This window comes from Lampetra fluviatilis, chromosome 28, assembly GCF_964198595.1.
Source record: "Lampetra fluviatilis chromosome 28, kcLamFluv1.1, whole genome shotgun sequence".
In the NCBI taxonomy this organism is placed as follows: domain Eukaryota; kingdom Metazoa; phylum Chordata; class Hyperoartia; order Petromyzontiformes; family Petromyzontidae; genus Lampetra; species Lampetra fluviatilis.
Window position 1 is genome coordinate 12,741,225 of NC_136302.1, and position 23,393 is coordinate 12,764,617.

At 59.1% G+C, this 23,393-nt stretch overlaps 1 protein-coding gene across 4 annotated transcripts in view; it reads left to right on the forward strand.

The window, feature by feature from the left end:
* LOC144942810 (paired box protein Pax-7-like) overlaps positions 1 to 23,393 on the forward strand; it is a 102,013-nt gene that overhangs the window by 69,885 nt on the left and 8,735 nt on the right. For all 4 annotated transcript variants that reach the window (XM_078869785.1, XM_078869786.1, XM_078869788.1 and 1 more), the window contains exons 6-7: positions 102 to 267; positions 1,335 to 1,537. In XM_078869785.1, coding sequence (XP_078725911.1) covers positions 102 to 267; positions 1,335 to 1,537 — 369 coding nt within the window. The remainder of the gene's footprint in view (positions 1 to 101; positions 268 to 1,334; positions 1,538 to 23,393) is intronic.

The window sequence follows — 23,393 nt, forward strand, 5'->3', positions numbered from 1 at the left end:
TGTTTAATGGACAAAGGACGTTTGTGGGCAGCGAGCGAGCGAGAGAGCGACGGGCAGCGGCGCCTGACTCGCGCTGCCCTCTGCCCGCACCCCCCGCCCAGGTCTGGTTCAGCAACCGGCGCGCCCGCTGGAGGAAGCAGGCCGGGGCCAACCAACTGGCGGCGTTCAACCACCTCATACCGGGCGGCTTCCCCCCGGCCAGCATGCCGGGCCTGCCGCCGTACCAGCTGCCTGAGGGGCCCTACCCGGGCTCCGGCATCCCGCAAGGTGAGGCGCTCGCCGCTGCGCGGTCATCGTCATGGTCATCGTGGTCATCGTCATCATTGTCGGCAGCAGCTGGGATCAATCCACTTCCGGGTGGAGGTCTCCCTGAGCCCTCAATCCATCCGACTCGATCCAGCCGGGCCCTTTGGCCACATCGTGGGGTCCCTCGTCAGCCGTGCTCGCTCCGGGCCCGGGCCACGGCACCCATTGCCTCCCTCGGCTTCACGGGGCCCCGAGTGTCCGTTCTAGAACAGACTGCCGCCGCACTCCGCTTGGGCCCCCCCACGGGAACGGACGGACCCTGTGGCAGTCGCGGGCGCGAGCGTGCTGACCGCCGGAGACGATCCGGCGGCGCCCGTGAGCTACGTGAATTGACTTACGCAATCGGCAAAGAATCCGCACAGGGTTCCATCGGAGGGCGCCTTGCAGGTGTGCGTCATTGTGCTCGCGCACGCGAGCGGGTGTATGACGCGCTGGCGTGTGTGGGAATTAATTCATTAGTGCGCTGAGCGCGTTACAGTAAACGCTATTGTCTGGTGTGTTTTTGCGCTGATTGTAATTTATTGAAGGCAAGCATCCCTGTGGGGGGGGGGGGGGGGGGGCGGGGTCAGCGGAAGGGGTCGGTGAGGGTCGGTGGGGGTTTAATTGTAACATTTTAGAGATTTGGGTTTAGAATTGTGACTCGGAGTCGTTTGGGTGTTTTTAGGCCAAGTTTTAACGTTCACTAATCTGAGCCGTCTTCACTGGAGAGGAGAGACGGAGTTTGTAAGGCCGTGAACCCTGGGCAGGGACCCCATGTCAACGCTTCTCTCCGTGCATCTCTGATGTTGATCGTCGTGTGCACATTAGACCATCGCGCAATGCACAGCAAGCAATATTGGTATTCACATAAATACCTCGTTGGTTAGTCTCTTGGCAAACCAATTTGAGTTTGATCTTCAAACTTTCCACAAAACCTTCCCAGACTACGGCAACTCTACACCTGATGGGCCTTGGCTCGCCGACCTCGTTTAAAGACACCCTCTCTCCTCCTCCCCCTCCTCCTCCCCCACATGGTCATCCTCCCACAGTGGACACAGGCACGACGGTACACAGACCGCAGCCCCTGCCGCCCTCCTCCATGCACCAGGGCGGCGGCCTGGCCGGCGGGGACGGCGCCGGAGCCTACGGCCTCTCCTCGAACCGCTCCGGCTTCTACTCGGACAGCTTCATGTCGGCCGCGTCAGCGCCGTCCAACCACATGGCGCCCATGGCCAACGGCCTCTCCCCGCAGGTGAGGGCGCGTGGGGTCGAGGGGGCGTGGGGTCGCGGTCTGCAGTTATAAGGTCACGGAAGTTAGAAACGGGGCTCCCGCGGACCGATCGGCTGTGCCGGCAGGAAGAATGTGGAGGTGACGGAGGGTTTTGTGGAGACGGGGGCGGGCGATGTCCTTTATGGAGGGGGCTGCGAGGAGGTCAAGATGCCGAGCGCTTTAGCAGGGGGCGTGTTTGATGGGCTGTGGAAACCACCTTGGAAGAGAAGAAGAGAGCGGAGCGTGCACGTAGAGAAAACGGTGTGGACCAGAGGGCCGCACTCCAACCGTGCAGCTCGTTTATGCACAGGGAGGGATGTTGAGACCTTCGTTCCGAGGCAGGAGAAACAACGCAGAAGCCCAGCAGAGAACGCGGCAGCTGCACTAAGTGGGCGTGGCCTCCACGAGTCTGGCGACCAAGGGAAGAGAAGGCCTAAGATCAGTTGCTGAGATACTGTCAGGACAGATGTCTCCGTGTGAGCCTATGGGTCACTCTTGTGAGTCTGTGGGTCACTCTGTGAGTCTATGGGTCACTCTGTGAGACTGTGGGTCACTCCGTGAGACTGTGGGTCACTCCGTGAGTCTGTGGGTCACTCCGTGAGTCTGTGGGTCACTCTGTGAGTTTGTGGGTCACTCTGTGGGTCTGTGGGTCACTCAGTGAGTCTGTGGGTCACTCTGTGAGACTGTGGGTCACTCTGTGAGACTGTGGGTCACTCTATGAGTCTATGTGTCTCTTGTCGCTGAGAAATAGCCCTGGTGAGAGCGTATCTCCTTGCCTTACTCCTCTTCCAAATTGTGTGCTTTTACTTCCTCTGTGCAATCTCAGTGGAGCTGTTCCATCTTGACAAATTATTTTTATCACTTCTCTATGTTCTATGAAGGCCTTGCTCTGCGAGAGCTTGGGAGGATGCGCCAATTTACACCGAATCAAATGCATTTTCATTGTTGATGGTGATGTGGTGACTGTGGAGAACAATGCAGGAAGTGAGTGAAGAATCAGACTTGACGGCTCTGCTGGATCAAGTCCTCGCCACTCCGTGCCGGTCATGAGAGTTGTTAGGCCCTACCTCGCCACGCTGGGTCAGCACGGCTTGGCGAAGCGATGGGAGGGCCCAGGACCAGTTCAGATCCCATTCACTACTGCTCTTAGCCATGGCCAGGAATCGATCCACGGCTCCATCGCTCCGCCCAGACCGCCGAACAAACCCGGCAGTGACCTCGTTCGCGACGGCGCAACGGCAATTACGGTGCCCCGCCGTCGCGACGGTCACCCTGCGACTGGCCCTCCCCAGCAGGACGCGCCACCCACAATAAAGGGCGGCCTTTGTGGAAGGCGGCGTGGCACGGCGGAGGCTTGTGTTTAAATTTTAGCTTAGCAGTGATTAGCTAAACCTCGCGCGCCCAGGTAGCGCCAAATAGTGTTAAGCATTCCAAATCGCGTTCTCCGCCGGGGCTTCCCGGAGCCCTGCGACCCCCCCCCGCACCCCCCCGCACGCCCCGCGCTGCATACGCAAGTCTTTAGCGACGGGTTGGCAGGGATTGCGTGTGTGAGTGACAGCTAAAACCGTCTCTCTCTCCCCGCCGCCACCTGCTGAAAGGAGCTTCTCTTTCTCTCGTTTCCCGTCCTCCCACCCACTACTTTCCCCCCCTCCCAAATTATCCTCATCCCGTGAACCGCCATTAAATCCTGCGGCAGAACCGATGCCGATCCGGAGTAAGAAGTAAATTACAAGCAATTACACAGCGATTAGGCCGCAGCCCTGGCACTCGGAAGGCCCGACACGATCTCCGCTAACAGGCAGAAAATAAGATTGCAATGGCGCATAAAACAGCGCTGGAGATGATTTCCAGCGCCGCGTTTGTCTGCGATTTTGCGCCGCTTCTGCACGCCCGTGTTTTATTGCAAAGCGCCGCCTCCCCCTTCAAGCGGATTTCGCAAACGTTTTTCTGGTGTAACTTTTCAGCGCCAATTTTGCGGTGAAATTCCACATGACCCAAACGCTTTCGTTTCATTGTTTCTCTCGCACTTTTTTTATTCCGGCTTTTTTTCCCTCTCCTTCCTCGCCTCCTCCATCCGTTTCACCCCATCCCTTACGCTTCCCCACCCAACCCCTCGGTTTTGGCAGAGTCCAGAGCCCTGCTGCTCAACAAGTGTCTGTACTGTGTTACATATAACCAACGCAAATGTGAATAATAACAAAAACAAGAATAATAATATTTTACAGCCTCTTGTCAAACCATTGGCGGATAACGGCCCCTCCCCAAGCAGTGTCACAGTCATGGGGGTCGTTTGACCATGCTTCACCACACCGGTCAGTGGGGGTCGGCGAGAGATTAGGCCCAGAACATCGCTCGCCACCGATGCTCGCCACGTCTCCGGATCGAACTCTCGTCGCTGCGTTCATCGCACGATGCGCCGACCGTTGCGCCATGTCTCCCCCCCTCCGACGATAATAAAAATATCCCTGAAGGAAGACGGCGTGACAGGGGGTACGAAGCGGGAGTTTATCTCTCTGGGAACAAAGCAGCCGCTGTGCGGTACGCTCCGCTCCGCCCGCAGCGTCGTTGCTGCGCGCTGGAATTTGCTGGAACCGCAATTTTTGTGACTCATCCAGGGGCCGTAGCGGCGCTGGGCGTTCGGGAAACCGCAGAGCCCCCCCCCCCATCCCACCCGGGGCGCAGTCACGAGGGGCTGCGAGCGGCGAGTTCGCGGCTGCCGACGCGAAAAACAAAGTCCCCTTGCCCGGCTTCTCCGCCGTCGTCCACGATCGAGCGCCTTCTGCCGGCAGGGAGGGGCGCACGGGCGGCAGGGCCAACGAGAACGTTCCCGTGGACGCGTTGCCACTTTCACCCCAAATTCGGCAGCGCCCAACGTGGGCACGATACCGCGTCGCTCGCTCGCTCGCTCTCCCAGCAGCTCGCCCCGCACCAAGGAACCGACTCCACGTCGTAGCGCACCGCTTCCCACTGCCTCGCGCACCACCAGTGGTGCATGTATACACAGTACAGAAATGGATATCTACTAATTCATCGTAAATATATATTACAATATATGTTAAACACGTAGGCTTTCGCGACCAATATCATCCGTAAGAGGTTTTTTGGGTTAGATCACTTAAATATATAAATGTGCCGTTTAAACCCACCACCACCCAACACAGCCAACTAGTAAGGGTTGTCGCGTAAACAGAACGTGCCAATTCGCCAGAAGGACAAGATCAAAGGGCTCGGATAATGCACATGCATCATGTACGTTGCCTCAGTAATCCCGCCCCCCCCACAATTGTGCAAGAGCGCAGAAGGGTGGTCACCACATCTACGCCTCTATATAAGGAACGAAACAGGTGGACTTCTCCACAAATCTGGCTGTCGCCTGATGAAGCTACTTGTAATAACTGGCGAAACGTCGTACTCAGATTGTAAATATTGTGGCTTGGCTCTCCAGCACACCGGTGTGCTCTACTAGTGACGAATTGGCACGTTCTGTTTACGTGACAGCCCTTACTAGTTGGCTGTGTCGGGTGGTGGTGGGTTTAACGACACATTTATATATTTACGCGATCTAACCCAAAACACCTCTATTATGGATATTACAAGATATGTTAGTTCATTTATATGTGAATAGATCATGTATCTATCTCTTAGTTCATATTTATAGATATTAGTTAATTTACACACACAGATATCTCTTATGGGCTCTTGAAAGTCCACCAGCAGTTGTACCATGAAGGGAATGGCCCCCTGCCATAAGAATGTGGAATCTCCATCACCGTCTCAAGGCCACCGGGAGAGATGAGCACCGCTGGCCCCTACCCCGCGGCGCTTGTTTGAGCGGGGAGGCACTTAACCTTTGACCTGACCAGCGATCAACGCGTCAGCCAGCTGGGGATTCCTCACATTCCCTCCCGCCGCCACCTGGGCCGGAACGCCAAGCTCGCGACTGACGGAACGGCCTCATTACCCACAGATCAATGCCCTTCACAAGCAACAACAGCAACAACGGCAACAACAACCTTTGCCTCCCCGCACACCGCGTCGATCTCGCCACGCCGGTCAGCGCGAGATCGCTGAGCGTGCTGCCCCCGGGAGCGGTCCGGCGATGTCGCTCGCCACGGATGTTAGCCGTGGCCCGGGAATACAACAGTGGTAGCCACGTGGGCGGCGCGGTGAGTGGACCGCTGCGCCACCTCTACGTTTGTCAGAGGGTAAAGGCGCAGCCCCGCAATTGCTCGCTCACCCCACCTCTGGTGGAAGGGCCTCCACTAGAGGGAGCTCCAGAGCGACTCCTCGAGAGGGTGTGTGGCCAGGCGTCTGGGAAGAAGTGGGAGCCACCCACACTTTACCCCACCGCTCGTGATGCCACAGTGAGTCGATCGGCAGGACAGACGCGGTGTGCTGGGCAAGGTAGATGGTGAACATGGCAGCGTCATCAAACGGCAAATGATAGACGCGCTGCTTTGTTATTTATAACTTGAGTGGGTAGTGCGTCTTGTACACGAAGCCCCGAGTGTGATGGCTCCCAGCGGCTCGTTTACGCGCCGCGCGCTTTGGGCCGGCCGAGGTTTCCGCGCGGGCTCCGGCTCTTCCTCGCTCCTTTCATCCGCCCAGTGTTTTGAGAACCCCGACCCTCCCGGGGGGCCCCTTAAAGGCTCCGCGCGCATCTGCGTGGCGGCGGCGGCGATGGCTCGTGTGGGAATCTGCCGTTGGATGGAAGCGCCGCGCCCGCGCTCCCACGGGCGTACATCTGCGAACGTCGTTGGGCTCCATCGCGCTCGCTCACTCGCTCGCCTGCCCGCGTGCGCTCAATTTCTTCTTTTTTTATTTTCTTGGAGTAAATTCTGCCGTGACGGCCCCGCACGCGGTCCTACCCCCTCGCTGCGCGTGTGTGACCGTGCGTGTGTGCGCGTGTGTGACCGTGCGTGTGTGCGCGTGTGTGAGCGTGCGTGTGTGCACGTGTACCTGTCTGTGGGGAGCGGTGGTGCAGCGGTTAGTGCGCTGCGCTTCGCACCCAGGCGACTCAAGTTCGATTGCAGCTCACGGCCACCACCAATGACGATTATCTGGTCTGGTCCTGGGCCTCAATTGAATACCTGGTTCGGTGTGTAAACATCGCCTCCTCCTCTTCCTCCTCTACCACCTCCTCATCTTCTTCCTCCTGCTCCTCCTGTCAGGCAGCGCGGCTGTGCCTCGTGATGGATGGGTCGCTCCTCGGGTCTGATCCACCGCCATCCTTCACAGCTTCTCACGCCAGGAATTTGCTCTTGATCTGAGCGAGGCAACTTTTTTTTTCCGACTCACCCCCCCCCCATCTTCATCTTGTCTTTCTTTGCTCTAAAGAAGAAAAAAAATCACTGCCGTTTTTATAAAGTATCTGCTAAGGCAATCAGTGTCAATTCCCAGGCCTCTATCAAAGCTCAGCCAAAGGGTGTAAATAGTGCGTCTAAAGGGGGTAATTTACTACCTTTGTGAGACCAGTCGTCAGAGGGGACTTTATCCTCGCTTCTTTTGTAATAAAAATAATACCGACACGAGATGCAAAAACATCCTGAGCAGAATGAGTCTGCTTCTCTGAGGCTAGGCTGCACGGTGGTCAACGGATGGCCGTAGAGGAATGGATTCTCGAATTCATCCACACGGAGGTTCGAGTTTTACCCCCTGGTCACGTGCGTGGCTTTTTTCTGCATTGTGTTCCTCGCCCACGTCCTCCTCAGCTGTCCCCACTACGCTCCGTCCGCTGCCCGTGCTGTCAACTCTCCCTGCTCCTGGTTCAGCTCCACACACGAGGCCCTTCTCCTTGGACTGTGACTGACTGCCTCTCCCTCGTAAATAAACAGCCCCCCCCCCGCCAACCCGCACCCCCCCCCCGCTCTCCGTTCGGCTTCTGGAGAAGCGGCCGCGTTGTTAAGCGCTGCAGGAATCGCCGCCGCGTCCCGGTGGTCCCAAAACAAACAAGCGCACGGACATGGGGATCATCGACGTGGGGGACACGTGTCCCCCGCAGCCCCCCCCCCCCCAATTACCGGCGTCGCATCGCCCGCTCGCTCGCCGTGCGGGAGCGACGCGGGCGACGAGCTCCGGGTGCGGCGGCTGACCCCGTGTAAGCGGCGGCCCCGTGCTGCGGCGGCGGGGAATAATATTTACTAAACATTTCACGGCCGGCTGGCGGCGTGGGGAGGGGGATGGAGGGAGGTGGGCGCGGGGTGGGCGGAGACAGCGGGGCTGGGAGAGTGGAGAGCGTCGTGCGGGACGCGCTGCGTTGCCGACCGGCGAGCGCACGGGATTCGGCCAACTCACGCGGCCCTCGTTTTGATGTCACTTTGGTGACTCGGTCCACTCGCTTGTGCAATTGAATCGCTCTCTTCCTGCCTCTTGAGTTCTCGCCCGGATAAGCGGCGTGTGCCGGTGAAGCGACGTCTACCCCACCCTGAACGTGACGGACACGGGTTCTGTTTCGCGGCGGTCAGCAATGCCGCTCCATCCTGCAGCGAGTAACAATAAACACAACAAAAATCTGTGAGTCCTGATTGACAATAAGAAAACTCAAACAAATGTGTTTTTACGTTTAATTTAAGAGATATTATTATGGTAGCATTCCCGATAAGATTTGCTATAGAATTCCACAGAGCAAGGGAGTAAGATGAGCAGTTTGAGCCTGTTCACACACATGAGGCTGCCTGGGAATCCCAGGTGATGTCGCACCCACACACACGCACTCACACGCACCCACACACACCCACACACACCCACACGCACCCACAAGCACCCACACTCACCCACACTCACCCACACGCACCCACACGCGCTCACACGTATGCACACGCACCCACACGCACTCACACACACGCACCCACACGCACCCACACGCCCCCACACGCGCCCCCACACGCACACGCACGCACACGCACGCACGCACGCACACGCACTCACACGCACGCACGCACACGCACGCACTCACACGCACGCACACGCACGCACCCACACGCCCCTTCCAAACACGTCCGTCTCCGTGGAGACGGGGCGATGGGCTCCGTCTCGAGGGACGTGCCGGCGTGCCTCATCTGGCACGGATTTAGCGGTGGATTTGCGCTCGCCCGTGCGGTCGCTCGTTTCTCATGGCGGGGGCCACCCGGCCGCCCCCGACTCCTCGCCGTGCCGCGCCGTGCCACTCGATCCGCGGATACGCGCCCACGTTCGCCTCTGCCGGGAAGCGGCCTCGCCCAGAGCCCACTTGATCCCCGGTGCCGGCCTCCGCTTTGTACGGCGTTTCACGTGGCGCGTAACGCTGCTTGGCTCGTCCCGGCCGCGGCGCGACAGGGCGATCTCTCGCGGTGTGACGCGGGGGCAACGCGGGGGCAACGCGGGGGCGACGTGGGAACGGCCGGCGCTTCACCTGGGTCGCTTCGTCCTCTGCGCATCTCGCTCCGTCACCGTGCGGGTGCGTGCCGGAACGCACATTTGGATCGTGTTTAACGAGGCTCTGCAAAAGTGAATAAGAATCACATTTTTGTTGAATCTGCTAGCCTGCAGGCCATTCTGCACCAAGGCTCTCCAGTGGCACTTTGTTTAAGCGGGGAAAATTCCAGACTGGTTTCGACTTCTCCGAAGCTCATCAGCAAGTTGCGGCCTGTTTATCAAATGCCACTGCGATGCCTGGTGTTGCAGGTCACGGTGTTCTGTGCGAAAAATGGAGATGTGTGGTAGGCGCCACGTAGGCTGATGGACAACGATGTCAACGGACATAGAAACAAAAACATCGATGTGTTTGTCTCACCATTGACCACATGACACAATTAACGCAGTAGCAAAGGTCGACGGGTCACGGGCCATCTCAATTTACATCGTCCACCTTGACACTGAGCGGGCGTCGTAAGAACCGGCGAACGCCGCTATGTCACGCGGCGCGATTTCTACCATCGCAAGTTCGCGAGAATCGCTCGGTCAGCACGGAACCGTCGTTGCGCCTGCACCTGTTCGCTGGCTCTTGCCCACATTCCCACACAATCTCTCGCGCCCACACGTCGCCCGGGATTTCAAGCTGCTTCCCAGCTCCCCCGACGCTCCCGTCCGTGCCAAACGGGCCATCTGACAAATGCCTGGGGCTCACCAACCACCCACCCCCCACCACCACCGCCAACTCGCTCATCCGCTGATCCACTCGCCCGCACCCCCACCCCCGTGCCGACACCTCAAAGCCCAGCTGGTGCGAAAGCGCCGTGCCGCCGCGTGCCAAGGTGCCGGGGTCAGAGGGCGTGGGTCGGCATCGGAATCGGCTTGGTCACACATGCCACGCTGGCAGGTGTGACGAGGAGAGATCATCAGCACCGTCATTGCCGCCGCCGTCGCCCCCACCGCCATCGCTCGCATCGTCGCTCGCATCGTCGCTGCATTGTCGCATCGTCGCTTACATCGTCGCTCGCATTGCCACTCACGCCGCCGCCGCCACCGCTGCCGCCGCCGGGCGGGCGATGTGAGTCGTCCAGCCCTGGCCTTCACGCTGGGACAAACCGCGCCTCCTGCCCTCGCCCCGGCTTTTGGAATTAGGTGCGGATTTTTTCGGGGTTTGAGTGAAATATTTATTTTTATATTTTCTAGCCCTTTCCACCTCCCGTTCTTGTTTTTCGTTTTAAGCCCATTTGCGCTAAATTCGCTGCGTTGGGCTTGGAGCTCGCACGCGTGGCGCTCCTTGGGTGTGGAGAGCGAGAAACATTACCCGGTTCAAAAATATCGATTTGGTGTTTTTTGGCTGCCGCTTTGCCAGGGGGAAGGGGGGGGGAAGGTCATCCACACCCCCACAGAGAAAAACCCAACACGCCAACACCGTAGCCTCCCGTGACGTGCAATCTGAAGGGCAATATTTTGCTTCAATAAATCTGAATTATTGGCATATCACAGGAAAATCTGTGTATCGACGTCTAAAGTCAACCAGATGTGCAATGTGATACTGACATTGCCGTGTAGCGCTTATACATTCCATATTTCTGTGACATCGGAGAGCGGGCGTCCCTATAGCCGTTCCAGATGGGACTGGGCCTGAGCCAGAAGTTTAACGGTGGGAGGGGAAGAAACTCCACAGAAGGAATTTACTACGAAACATTAAAGATGTTTTCGCTCGTACACGCACGATACCATATCTGCAGCTGCCCGCCGATTTGTTCGCGGGATTACCAAAGCGTCGTGAAGTGGACCCAACAGGCAGCCCGACGCCGCTCGCAAAGAGGGGGGATCCGTGCCGCGGTGGTGCAGCAGTGACCGTCAGTCGACCGCAGCTCTCCCAGCGTGACGAGGGCGCCCTCACCGTGAGAACAAACAAACTCACTCTAGATTGAAAAACTCACCTTGCGAGCCGAGTGGCACAACGGTCCCACGGGAGCAACGCTTCCCGGCGGTGTTTTGACCGCCGGGAAGGAAAACTCCAGGCTGGTTGAGATTTCTCTGGGCCTCGGCAGCAGAATGTGGGCAGTTAAGCCAACGCTGCCAGGCTGCCCGACGTCGCAGGAGAGATCCCTCCCACTGGCACCGCGGGGCCCGTTCATTGCAGAACAGGAACATGGTTCAAAATGTTGAACTAAACTTACTCTTCTTTTACCTGACCTGGTTAAGTGCGTGATTCGTCTATAAGATATCACATGCCATTTACCATTTAGTGGCATTCAAATAGTAAATGAAATGTCAGGTTTGTTAGACATTTTAAATCCTCTAAATTGATCGTCCTTTGTCAATTCGCTGCTGGATGTCGGCCTCGCCTGCCTGTGCCAGTCGCTCGGGTTGTTTGACCATACTTCACCACACTGGTCCGTGCTTGCTGGCGAAGTTGGGGCGGGGGGGGGTGCAGGGGATGTCCTCTTCCTCGTGCTGCTCGTAATGAGTTCACGAGAGGCCGTGCCACTCGCCGCGGTGAATACAGAACACTCGGTTCTTGGATGGAATCGCAACAAATCATCGTGAGCAGGTGTTGCGAGCGAGCGGTGTTACGAGCCAGCGGTGTTGCGAGCGAGTGGGTGTGCACCGGTGCACTGTAGGAATTGGGAGATGATCAAAGAAAAGTTTTGCTCCGTGACCTCTGCTCTGCAAATTAAAAGATGAAAATACACTCGAGAGGAGCACAGCCCTGGAGAGTTATTCATAGGTGCATTTTATTATTATTATTCGTCTTCGTCGTCTTATTACCGATTAGATCTTGATGTAAATCAGTCCTGACAGCTTAGTGCGGTTGTGACACCGATCGCCACGGAAGGGACAATAATGTTTAATTCAGAAGGAAGGCTTCCGAGCGCGAGTCCTCCACCACCATATGTCCGTCAGCCAATCACGAGCCGCCTCATCATTATTATTATTATTCATGGAGAGGCCCTCTCTCTCTCTCTCGCTGTCTCTTAAGCGAGCGAGCGAGCGAGCACGCCGCTCCCTCCCTCCCGCTCTCTCTCTCTCTCTCCCTTGCCCCCGCCAGCTGTGTGCCTCTCTCCTCCTCCTCCGCCGCGATGCCCGTCTCAGCGTGGCCGGGCGTGGGCGCGGGCTGCCGGGCCTGCGGAGCCCAGCTGAGAGATACTTCACTCTCCATTTGCATCCAATTATTGTGATGAAGCCAGCCCATTAGCGGGTGTCAGGACCGATTTGCTGTGACACACCTTCCTGCGGCACCCCGACGCGCCCAGCCCCGCCGTCACGTGGTCACGGCGCCGCCTAATTTGTTCCATTCGACGGTTTTCCCCTTCCCGATGATTAACGCTCCGAATTGAATTCCGCTTTCCCTTTGTGGGCGGGGGGGAGGGGTAGGAGCTCCGCAAGGATGACGCTAATCACACGGTTCACCTTTAATGTGCCGGGATCTTTCGTTTCTCTCTCGCTCCTTCCTCTTATTTAGCGACGAAGGAGATGCTGCAAGGGGGATATTTAACTGTTTAGATTTACCCCCTAATGAGGGTGCTAACCTCTGGTTAGCCCGCGATGCGCACTGAATATGCGGCCGAGACCCAGCGACAGTATTCAGGTCACACCTCCTGCTGCCGCTCGGCGCTCCGCTATGGTAATGCTGCCAGCAGCGTGAAAAAGTAAATAAGCATATATATGACATTTTTCCATTTCCATGTTATTTTGTGCTTGGTGGGAAAAACAATCTCTTTGCAATTTAGCGGTAACAGATGCCGCGCGGTACACGTGTAGGGTGACTTTCTGGGGTCACATCGAGAAGGAGGAGGCGGAGGAGGAGGCGGCGTGCAGGGCCGGCTCGCCCGGAATTTACCGTTGAGATTTGGGCACTTTGTGCGGAACGGTTTTAAAACGGACCGCGTCGCGCCGGTCAGAGCCCCTTAAACAAGTCTGAATCAAGGGAGGTTCGTTCCACCCCACACAGTCCACCCTGCCAGGCTAACCCCACCAGGTCCACCCCGCCAGGTCCACCCAGCGAGGTCCACCCCGCCAGGTCCACCCCACCAGGTCCACCCCGCCAGGTCCACCCCACCAGGTCCACCCCGCCAGGTCAACCCCATCAGGTCAACCCCACCAGGTCCACCCCACCAGGTCCACCCCGCCAGGTCAACCCCACCAGGTCCACCCCGCCAGGTCCACCCCACCAGGTCAAGCCCACCAGGTCAACCCTACCAGGTCCACCCCGCCAGGTCCACCCCGCCAGGTCAACCCCACCAGGTCCACCCTGCCAGGTCCACCCGACCAGGTCAACCCCACCAGGTCCACCCTGCCAAACTAACCCCACCAGGTCCACCCCGCCAGGTCCACCCCATGCAGTCCACCCTTCCAGGTCCACTCCACCAGGTCCACCCCGCCAGGTCCACCCCGCCAGGTCCACCCCACCAGGTCAACCCCACCAGGTCCACCCTTCCAGGTCCACCCCGCCAGGTCAACCCCACCAGGTCCACCCCACCAGGTCCACCCCACCAGGTCCACCCCGCCAGGTCCAACCCTGCGAGGTCGCCGTAATATTTAGCTGCTTCAAATTAAAACCGATTTTCGGCAGTCGGGGAAAAAAAACCCAAAGCCCAGTGGTTACAGCACATTTCACTGTCTCACCGCGCTGGTGTTGGTATAGATGAGCGGTGCTGTGGGTCCTGCCCTGTGAACCTGGCGACCCGGGTTCGAATGCCGGTGCTGTGGGTCCTGCCCTGTGAACCTGGCGACCCGGGTTCGAATGCCGGTCCCGTGTCTCTCGCCCCACTTTGCGAACCAGAACTGACCAGAGCGGTGAAGTATGGTCAAACAACCCCCGTGACCGACACGGCACCGTTGAGGCCTTCATTCAGCAGGCGATTGACAAAGGGCGGTAATTATTAATATTTAAAACGTGCCAATTTCATTTAATCTCCCACGTTGCGTAATTAATACAGAACGCAAATGAATAAATTGGTTCATTATGCAGGAGTGGCGCTGCCACTCGCACCGATTGGCGACAGCGATTACACGGAACTCTTCACTCCACACCCGGGGTGGCGGTGTGGGTGGGTGGGGGGGGCTCGGGCAGTGGGGGGAGCGGCGGTTTAGCATCGTCCCCGTCGTTGTTCAGGATGGCGGCCGCGGGAACGGGAGAGGGAAAGAACGTTCCTCGCGCGGTTTCTCCACGGCCGACCCCGCCGCTGCCCTCGTCCGTGACGGCCGCCGTGCGGCCCGGCTCCATCTGTCCGGAGGGGGGCGGTGGAGCGAAGCGTCAACTCTCATTACCCGACGGCCTCCAGCCCCCCCCCCCCCCCCCAGCAACCTCCCCCTGCCCCCCCCTCCGCGGCTCCCCCCCCCCCCCACCCACACCGGCTCACCCTGTGCTTCTGAGCGCCGCCGCAGTTATCACTTTTAATTACCTCCGCCGGGCTAATTAACGAGACAGATTGCTCCGTGCGATTAAGGGTCCCGCCAGTCAGCGAGACATTAAATTGTTCTCCGGGCGAACGCGCCGAACGCTGGCAGCATCCGCCGATGTGGAGACTAAAATTAACGCGCGAGAAAGTGGCAATATGTTCATTACGGGTGCCGCGGGCCGCGCTCCCGTCGAGAGCACCGCGCGGATCTCGGCAGCACCGCGCCTCGTGGGAGCCACTTCTGTGGCCGGTCTTGTGGGCCTCACCTGCGGGCCTCACCTGGGGGCCTCACCTGCGGGCCTCACCTGCGGGCCTCACCTGCGGGCCTCACCTGCCGAGAGCTGCGGGCCTCACCTGCCGAGCATCGTCTCCCTGTTGAGCCCGGTTTGTGCCGGGGCGACCGTTTGATTCCCGGTGCTGCAAGTGGAATTATCTTCATTTTCCTTTCTTCATCTTTTCCCGTTGAATTCCTCAGCAGATTTTGCTTGCGGTGCAAGTGCAGGCGTGGTGGTGGGTATCACGGCGACGACGACGACGATGATGAGGCTGATGATCTATGGGTTTAAGTCACACAGCAGGAGACGTTTGGGAGATTTCCCCGTCACGTTGCTAGCGCCTCGGCCTGCCGCCCCCATGCCACCATCTCTCCGCTGTCAAAACACACAGAGAGAGGATCTTTTATTCGGCGCGGTGATGAAAGAAACCCCAATTCTGCTTGCGGGATAAAAAAAATGAATAACACAATAAATAATTAAACGGCGGTCACACAGCCAATCCCGAAATAGGTTGGCAGCATTATTAAAGCGGGAGGGAAACAATAGACAATTTTATATGTTTTTTAAAAGAAATGCCCAGAATTCAAAACGCTGTGCCCCGGAGCGAGCAGTGTGACTGCTCGCTGGCTTCTATTTGTATTCCTCTCTCCGTGAGAGCTGCCGGGGTCTGCTGCCACCGCTCCGCGAGGAATCTTAGCGCGTGCTATCCCCGCCTCTCACTGGCGCCCTTGTTCTCCTGCTGCTCGCAGCCCTGGGCAGAGGCACGTGAACTCGCCCAGTGACGGGCACCGCCCGCCCCGTCCCCAATGCGCACCCAGCCCCCCCCCCTCCCATGTACCCCCCACCAGCCCCCCACCCTTCCCATGTACCCCCCACCAGCCCCCCCTCCCATGTACCAACCCCGCCACCCGCCCGCCTCGATACCTCTTCTTTCTCGCCGTCTCTGCGGCACGTGTCCCTCTGACGTGCTCTCACAAGTAAGAGGGGCACGCGACGGCTACCAGGGCTACTCGTCGTCACGAGCAGCAGCAGCAGCAGCTGCTGCCCACTGCTCGATGAAGCCCCGCGCAGGAGCGCGATGGAGCGTTCCGTCTCCACGGCGGACGCCATTCTGCGGTTCCCCTGGTCCCCCCCCGTCCCCCCCGTCCACGTGCCCCGCCCGCTCACGTTCTCCGCACGCGGCCAGCGTGACGCCTCTGACTCGCGTTCCCTAATCCGCGTCGCGTTCCTCTCGCTGCCTCGTGGCGTACTCCCCGGCGTGCGCCTCTCCACACTTCTTTGAGAACTTTTCCGCGCCGCTTTTCCAATTTTGTTCCTCAACTCGTCCGCGTCTCTGATTCGCGCGCCTGAGCGGATCGTCGTGGGGGGGGGAGCGCGACTCGCGCGCCGGGGCCCCCTGTTGGCAGCCGCGGGGCGGCGAGAGCCCCGTCGTGATGCTCGGTCGACACGCGCGGGGAATTGGAAGCGGGTGGGCAGCGCGGGGCGCTCCGCCCTCGTGGGCAGCGCCGTGGCAAAAACTCGGCGGCCTTTCTGCCACAGTCCCAGGAATGTTTTTTCAGGTTAATTGATTTCGCTGGACATGCGCTTGGGAGGGGGGGAGGGGGCGATATGGAGGTCGGTCCGATCTGAGAACAGACCGAGAGTGACCTCACATCGACCCCACAGGCCAGGTCATCGCTGTAGGGCTCGCTGCTCCCGAACACTCGATACGGGGGCAAGCGTTCCCACTTGCCCTCCGCCCTCGTCCCTCCTTACCTCTCGCTCCTCTCGTTGCCGCTCTCCATTTCATCTTCCGTCCCTCTCCCCCTCCGAATATCTGTCCCCCTGTTTCTCCCCCTCTTTGTCTTTCTCCCTCCATCCCTCCCTCCCTCCTCGCCCCCCACCCCACGCCCGCGACCTCCCTCCCTCTCTGTGAATTGAGCCGCGTGGAGCCCTCAAAGAGCTCGCTAAATCTCGTTAAGGAGGGGTAACGGTAAATCTGCAGCCCATTACGCCTTGCCCCAGGGCCACTGGCAGAAGGCACCAATCCCAATCGCTATCTCCGCGCCGCAGAAGGCCGAGATATCGGGCCGCTCACACCCGCTCGCTCGCTCGCTCCCTCGCTAAAAAGAAAAGATGGGGTGGCGGTGGTGGTGGTGGTGGCGGGTGGGTGGTGGGGGGCAGCAGCAGCAGGGGAGGTAGAGGCAAGATTTTGTGGATGTGTCCAAGCACAACAAGCGCGCCGCTGATGGCTGTCACGCCCTGGGTAAGCGTTCCTGTGCTCGCTGCGCGCGCCGCTGGAGCCCCGCCAAAGAAAACCCAAAGCCGCTTCAGCCTTAATTACACTTCCTGAGACCTGACAGATTTTTTTCCCAATTTCTACGGTAAAAACAATAAATGTAAAATCCCATTTTAAGACGTAGTTTGATGTGTTGGCATTTTTTTCCCCTTTCTTTCTTTCTTTCCGCAACCTTTATTTTTTTTCATATCCCGGATTGTCACAACCCGTTAGGCGCCCGAGCCACGCCGAGCATCGCGAGAATCGCGGTCGTGGCCACGGCGCGAGCGCGGATCGTCCGCGATGCCGAAGCCACCACGTTGCCCGACCCCACGAGCGGCGCGCCGTGCTGCCACCACGTTGTCGCCAGCGCCACCGCGCTCGGGCGTCGTGCTGGAAATGGCTCGCGGTGGTGGCAGCACCGGGCCTGCTCGCGGCGGAGACGCACGCCACACGATGGACGCGGTTCTGGGCGTGCGGTCGAGACGCGTGGCACGGCGCGTGGCACGGCACGTGGCACCGCCGCTGCGCTCGCGAGCGCCCGTGGAGCGCTGCTGCTGCGGCGTCGGAGGCGCCCGGACCTGGCGACGGTGACGCTGCCTTGGTTTGCGCGAATGTGTCAAGCCGGGCCTCTTATTAACAGAAACAATTTAATAAAACTGTAGAATGACCCCCATGTGTAATAATGTCATGGCGATGTGGAGGTTTTCACCGTGAGGTCACCTGATTTGTGGAACTGCGCATCCTGCACGCCCTCGCAAACGAGATGCTGCAACTTCAGGGATGGTGTAATATCTCAATAAATAAATACAACTTCTAAATCCGTTCCAGGGCACGCACCCGCCCTCGGCCCCGTGCCCGCAGGGGGCACGGGGCCGAGGACCAGCGCGCCTCATCGCAGGCATCGCCCCTCCGCCCCCTCCGCTCGTTACCCGGTGCTGAGCCCCCGCACGTTTTGTCACGAGCTTCCCATTTTCTTCCTTTGTTTTAAAACTGGCGGCGATCGTCGCGAACGCTGCCGGCGTCGTGGCCACGCAGCGATGCCCGGCACGCCAGGGTTCACGTGCGCCGACTCGCATGGGCTCGCGTCGCTGTCGTCACTGTAGTTGTTGTCGTTGTTGTCGTTGTTGTTGTTGGTTTAACTCCCCCCGGTGAGCACGCAAGGTGCCTCCATGATTCGTCAATGCGCCCGAAAATTGCCTCGCTTTAATTTCTTGCGGCGGAGGGTGGGCGGGGGATTGATCTCGTCGTGTAAGCTCGCGATAATCGGTACGGAAATTAAAACTGGTAAGCCAACTGTTTCGGATTTATTTAAACAATTTCCTGTCCGGCCCTTGAACAAATGCGCTCCTCTCGCCGTGCAGAACAGACCGTGTTATTACAGCAAACACGGCCCCGCACAATGGAGCGCTGATAATAGCAGTCGCACCAGCGCTCCTCGCAGCGCACCTCTTGTGAAGTGCAGAGCGAGAGAACGCGCCGAGTGGCAGCGAGAGAGGCCCACCGCTGCCAGGGGGCCCGGACAAAGACTAACTCTGTTCGACTGTGTTGGATTCAATTAACGGCCAGGGGTGATTTTTCTTTGGGGGCGGCGGTACAGGGAGGGGGAGGAGAGTGCGGAGGGAGGTGGGGGAGGGAGGGGTGCTGGGCTCTCGTGAACCGAGGGCTGACGGAGCGCGGTGAATTTGAGGTTGGGACGCGAGGGAGGAGAACCGGGTGGCTCAGAGGCCGGAGGCACGAAACCAGGGCCGCTGGTTCCCGGTTCCAGTCCGGGTTTTAACGACCGCCCCCGATTAAACCGGGACCTCTCACGCGGCGAATTCATGTTCTCAGCCCGGTCACCGATGACTGCACAAAAACTCCATCTCCGAGAATTATAAATAATGGTTTGTCTGCCGCGCTACACACGGTACCCTGGTGGGCCGGTGGGGAAGTTCTGCCCCCTACTGTGTGGAACACAGGTCACTTGAAAGGACCTCAATAAGTAGCTCTGTGATGTCTGCTTCCGTGGGCTGTTCTCTAACATTTTGTGAGGGGGGCGGAGGTGGTTTACACGACCGTGCAATATTTCCAGATGGATTCTTTATCTCGTGACGTGATGCCGAGAGCGCAGTTAAAATACATTTGTGGAAAAGTAAAAACGGTCAAGGAGTGGTGGGGCGAGGGGGGGAGGTCCGTGGCGGACGTGCGGCGCTGGATTGGGAGGTGGTGTTCTAACCACCGCTCGCGCTCGCACGGCGACTCGCATTCTGCTCGGTCTCACGTGTCCAGGAATGGATGTTAAAAATCCCCGCAGAAATATACGGTGTTTGTAAATAAATAAATAAGCGGCCTGCCCTGTTACAGGAACACGTGTTGAAAGAACAAAAGTGAGAGAAGTCGGCGCAGAGAAGCCTTCGCGAGCCGCCGCTGCAGACCCGACAGCTCGTATTAAAATCTTTTATTTTATATTTTATATATTTTTTTGAGACGGGGAAATTTTTTGGCCGTGCCTGAAAATCGACGCCAACAGTTTTGTAGCGCGGCGCTGTCAGTCAGCAGCGGCACGAGGAACACGGAATTCATTCGCGGCCCGGCTCGGATTACCTCCGTTACACGTGTTGGCAATATTATGGTTCCTCGTGTTACTGTCGTGGGCTTTTATGTGCTGCTCGCCGCGCCCCCTAATGAGAATCGATCTCAGTATTTTCTTTGAAAAAAGGAAAGTGCCAAAACTTCTCGCCTAATGGCTTTGGGTTGTTAACACGTTTGGGAGATGTTTTCTGGCCCACCCTAAGTGATTGAGTCATTCGCCCGCCCCGCCCGGCCCTCTCCAGGCCTCTAATCACGGCCGAAACGCGCCCCTCGGAACGGAACGCGTCGCAGCCGCTCTCGACGCTTGGACACTCGCGGACCTGGAAATTCCCAGCTCGGTTCCCGCGTCGTAATAATCCGCCGGCGGCGATGAGATGTTACGTGCATCCAACGTTGACACGGAGCCTTCGGGGTCCAATTTGCGATTGTCGGAGGTGGCGTTCTCGCGCTGCGAGATCGAACGAGCGACCCAACGAGCGCTGGCTGACGGACAGGGCACGTAGCGCGAGTCAATGATCCAGAAATTATATTGTCAGCACGAGCTGGCTTGGCAGCGCGGGCCCGAGCGTGGGGAGGGGGGGGGCTGCACGTGCGGACGATGTGAACGTTTTCAGCGTCTCCGACGCTTGAGACAAATTGCCCGGCCCCGTTCTCGTTTCCACGGAAATACATCTCAGCCGGGCGGGGGCCCTGAGCCCCGCGACCCCGAGTTCGATTCTAGGTCGCGACTGCCGCCGGTGGCCAGCGATAACCCAACCCGGCGTGGGGGAGGCCTCCCCCCGCGAGTCGCTTGAGGGAAACGCGCCGGAGCTTGTGATCGCCGCTCGACATCTCGTCGGCCCGCGCCGGGGGCGGCGTCGTTTTCAGGTTACGCGCAAACCCTCGAGTGTTGAGCGGTGACAGAGCGGGAGGCGCGTTCGCACCGCGCAGCTTGACGGGAGCCCCCCCCCACACTCCCCTCCCCCCACACGGCTTACAGACCCCCCCCCCTGCAGCTGGACATTCACGTTCCTACCGAGAACGAGAACTCGACAAAAAAAGACACCAATTTCCTGCTGGCCCTTTGCAATAACCTGCTCGCTGGCTCCCTCCCCCTCCATGCCCCCCCTCTTCTCCCCCCTCCTACCCCCTCCTCCGCCTACCCCCCCCCCCCCGCTCCTCGTGCTTCGTTTAAGTTTCCGCTGCTCGGGGTTTGGCTGGGGGCGGGCACGAGGAGCGAGGGGCCGCCTCCTCCTCGCTCTCCACAGCGCATGAAATAGCTTCTTGTTGTGCGGAACGGTGAGGCGGGGAGCGGTGAGGGGGGGAGCGGTGAGGGGGGGGGAGTGGTGAGGGGCGGAACGGTGAGGGGGGGAGTGGTGAGGGGGGGAGCGGTGAGAGGGGGAGCGGTGAGGGGGGGGAGCGGTGAGGCGCTCCCTCTCCAGTGGTACTTCTCTGGAGTGAATGCGCCCTGGTGGATGTTATTATGTCGCAATTGGATTTTTCTGCCAGGGTTTGTCTCTCTCCCCGCTCTCTCCTCTCTCTCTCGCTGTCCCATTGTTGTTTTTCGTTCTGCGTGGGATTAAAGGGGGAGGTCGGCGCTTGCCCACGCTACGCTACGCACGCACGCCTCGCTACGCACACTATGCTACGCACACTATGCTACGCACGCCACGCTGCTCGTGCGTCCAGCGGCTCGTGGGGGGTGGGTTGGGGGTGGTGGTGGGGGGAGGTGGAGCGCTGGTGGGGAGGGGGCTGTGAAGAACGTCAGAATGTGAGCTGCCGCATTCCTGCCCCTAATTACGCGCGAGGTGTCAGGCGTGTGATGGGGGCTGGACCTTGCCCACGCTCGCGTTCGGCGGCTCTGCACTGACCGGAGCTGACAGCGGAGAGCTGAAATCAGCGCGCACACGTATCGCCTCTCATGGCACTCTCCCCCGCTCCCTCGCTCACTCACCCACCCACCCTACCTCTCATTCGCTCACTCACCCACCCTACCTCTCACTCGCTCACTCGCTGACTTTCCCTCCTTTCAAGTCAATTAAAAGCTCGGTAATGGCTCAAGAGCTGCTGAGTAGCTGACCCCATCACCCCCTCCTCCCCCCTCCTCCTCTCCCCTCCTCCTCCTCCTCTCTCCTCTTCCTCTCTCCTCCTCGTCGTCGACGTCGTCTGCCAACCAGCCCAGGCACTAAAGCCGCACATGGGGAGAGGAAGGTGCACAGTGAAGGGGTGTGGGGTGGTGAGTGTGGGGTGGTGAGTGTGGGGTGCAGCGTGCGGAGTGCAAGGTGGGGGGAGCGGGACGAATCCACTAACGATTCTTGAATCGTGACCTTGAATCATTGCAATTCTTGGAATCGTCAGAGGGGGAGGAGGTGAGGGGGTGACGCCCCAGGCGCTTGTCGCGAGATGACTCCACGGGGACGTCACCGCGCCCTTCCAAGGCGCCGTCCCACGCCAGCGGTGCCGCCGCTTCTGCGGTGGCCGTGAGGCCGCATTGTCGCCCCCAGAGCGCGGTACAACCGCACACGTGACCGTAACTTTAAAGTCCTTTTTGTCATTGACGAAGCCTCCGACTCCGTGTAAACAACACACGCTCGTGTGTTCCCCCAGCTGATGAGTAGCCCTGGGTCGGGGTGAGGGGTGAGGGTCAGGTGATGCTCTACGTTGGTGAGGATGAGACCAGACGTCAGAGGCAGCGGGCGCCGTTGAGACCCTGGGCACCGGCCACTGCCTGTGATCGAAGCGGGTTCTCAAGTTCAGCGAGTTGATGGTCTCAGCCTGGTCACCGACGACTGCACAAATAAAATCCATCACGAGAAATGTGATCCCGTTGTTAATCTCGTTACATTTCAGCTCGGTTGTGTTTGGCGAGACCGCTGGGGCAGTGCTGCCTGCCCCTTGGGTGCGTGTGGACCAGAGGTCACTCGAAGGCATCTCAGCGACAGCTCGGTGATATCCGCGGGCCGCTCTCCAGCATGAAGGGGGGTAGGTCGGCCCTGCCCGGTAGCAGGCGACCAGGCCACAGGCGACTAGGCAGCAGGTGACCAGCAGGCGACCAGGCATAACGACGCTCGCTGTCCGTTGCTCGTCACGAGAGGGCTCTCTCCGCCCCTTCGCCACGGAGTCGTCAGCTCACCACCGGGCCACTTGCTCGGCGCTCAGAGTTATTTTTGGGAGCGTGTTCAGAGTCGGAGGGCGACTGGGGGAAGGTGAAGGGTTTTGTGGGGGTGAAGCGAGGGGGGGGCGCGTTCAAAGCGCGGCGGCGCTAGCGGCCGGGCAAGCGAGCGAGGGGCGTGCGGGCGAGGGCACGGGACGAGGGGGGTGGAGCGTGCGGCCGCGACGGGAATGCGAACTCGGGAGGAGGGAGGCGCAGAGGGCAGGGCAGGAAATGGGTCCTGAAGGCTGCTAAGTGGAGGACCCATGTGGAGCTGATTTGTCCGCGCTCTGCGCGTCGCCTGAGCGGCGATCGCAAGCGTGGGCCGTTACCACGCTCCCCAGCGTGTGTGCATGTGTGCGTGTGTGTGCATATGTGTGTGTGCGTGTGTACGTTATTGACCTGGTCAAGGCCTATGATACCTTCAGTAGGCCTGGGCTCTGGGTTGTTCTTCGTGCTTTCGGAGTCCCTGACCCACTGCTCACGATCATTAAGGACCTTCATGATGGTGAGCGGGCCCGGGTAAAACTACGTGGCAGGGAGTCGGAGCCATTCCCTGTTCACTTTGGAGTGCGACAGGGATGTCCTCTGGCTCCCACATTATTTAACATCTATTTAGACCACGTAGTTCGTGAAGCCTTCAATAACTGTACCGGAGGAATGTCCATCTGGTACAGATACAATGGGAGGCTGATCGATGCCCGGGTGCGGTCAAGGGATGGCTCCCTATTGCTCAACCATGTTATGTATGCCGATGAGCTGGTAATTGCTGCTCACTCAAAGGAGGAGTTGGAGGCGCTGC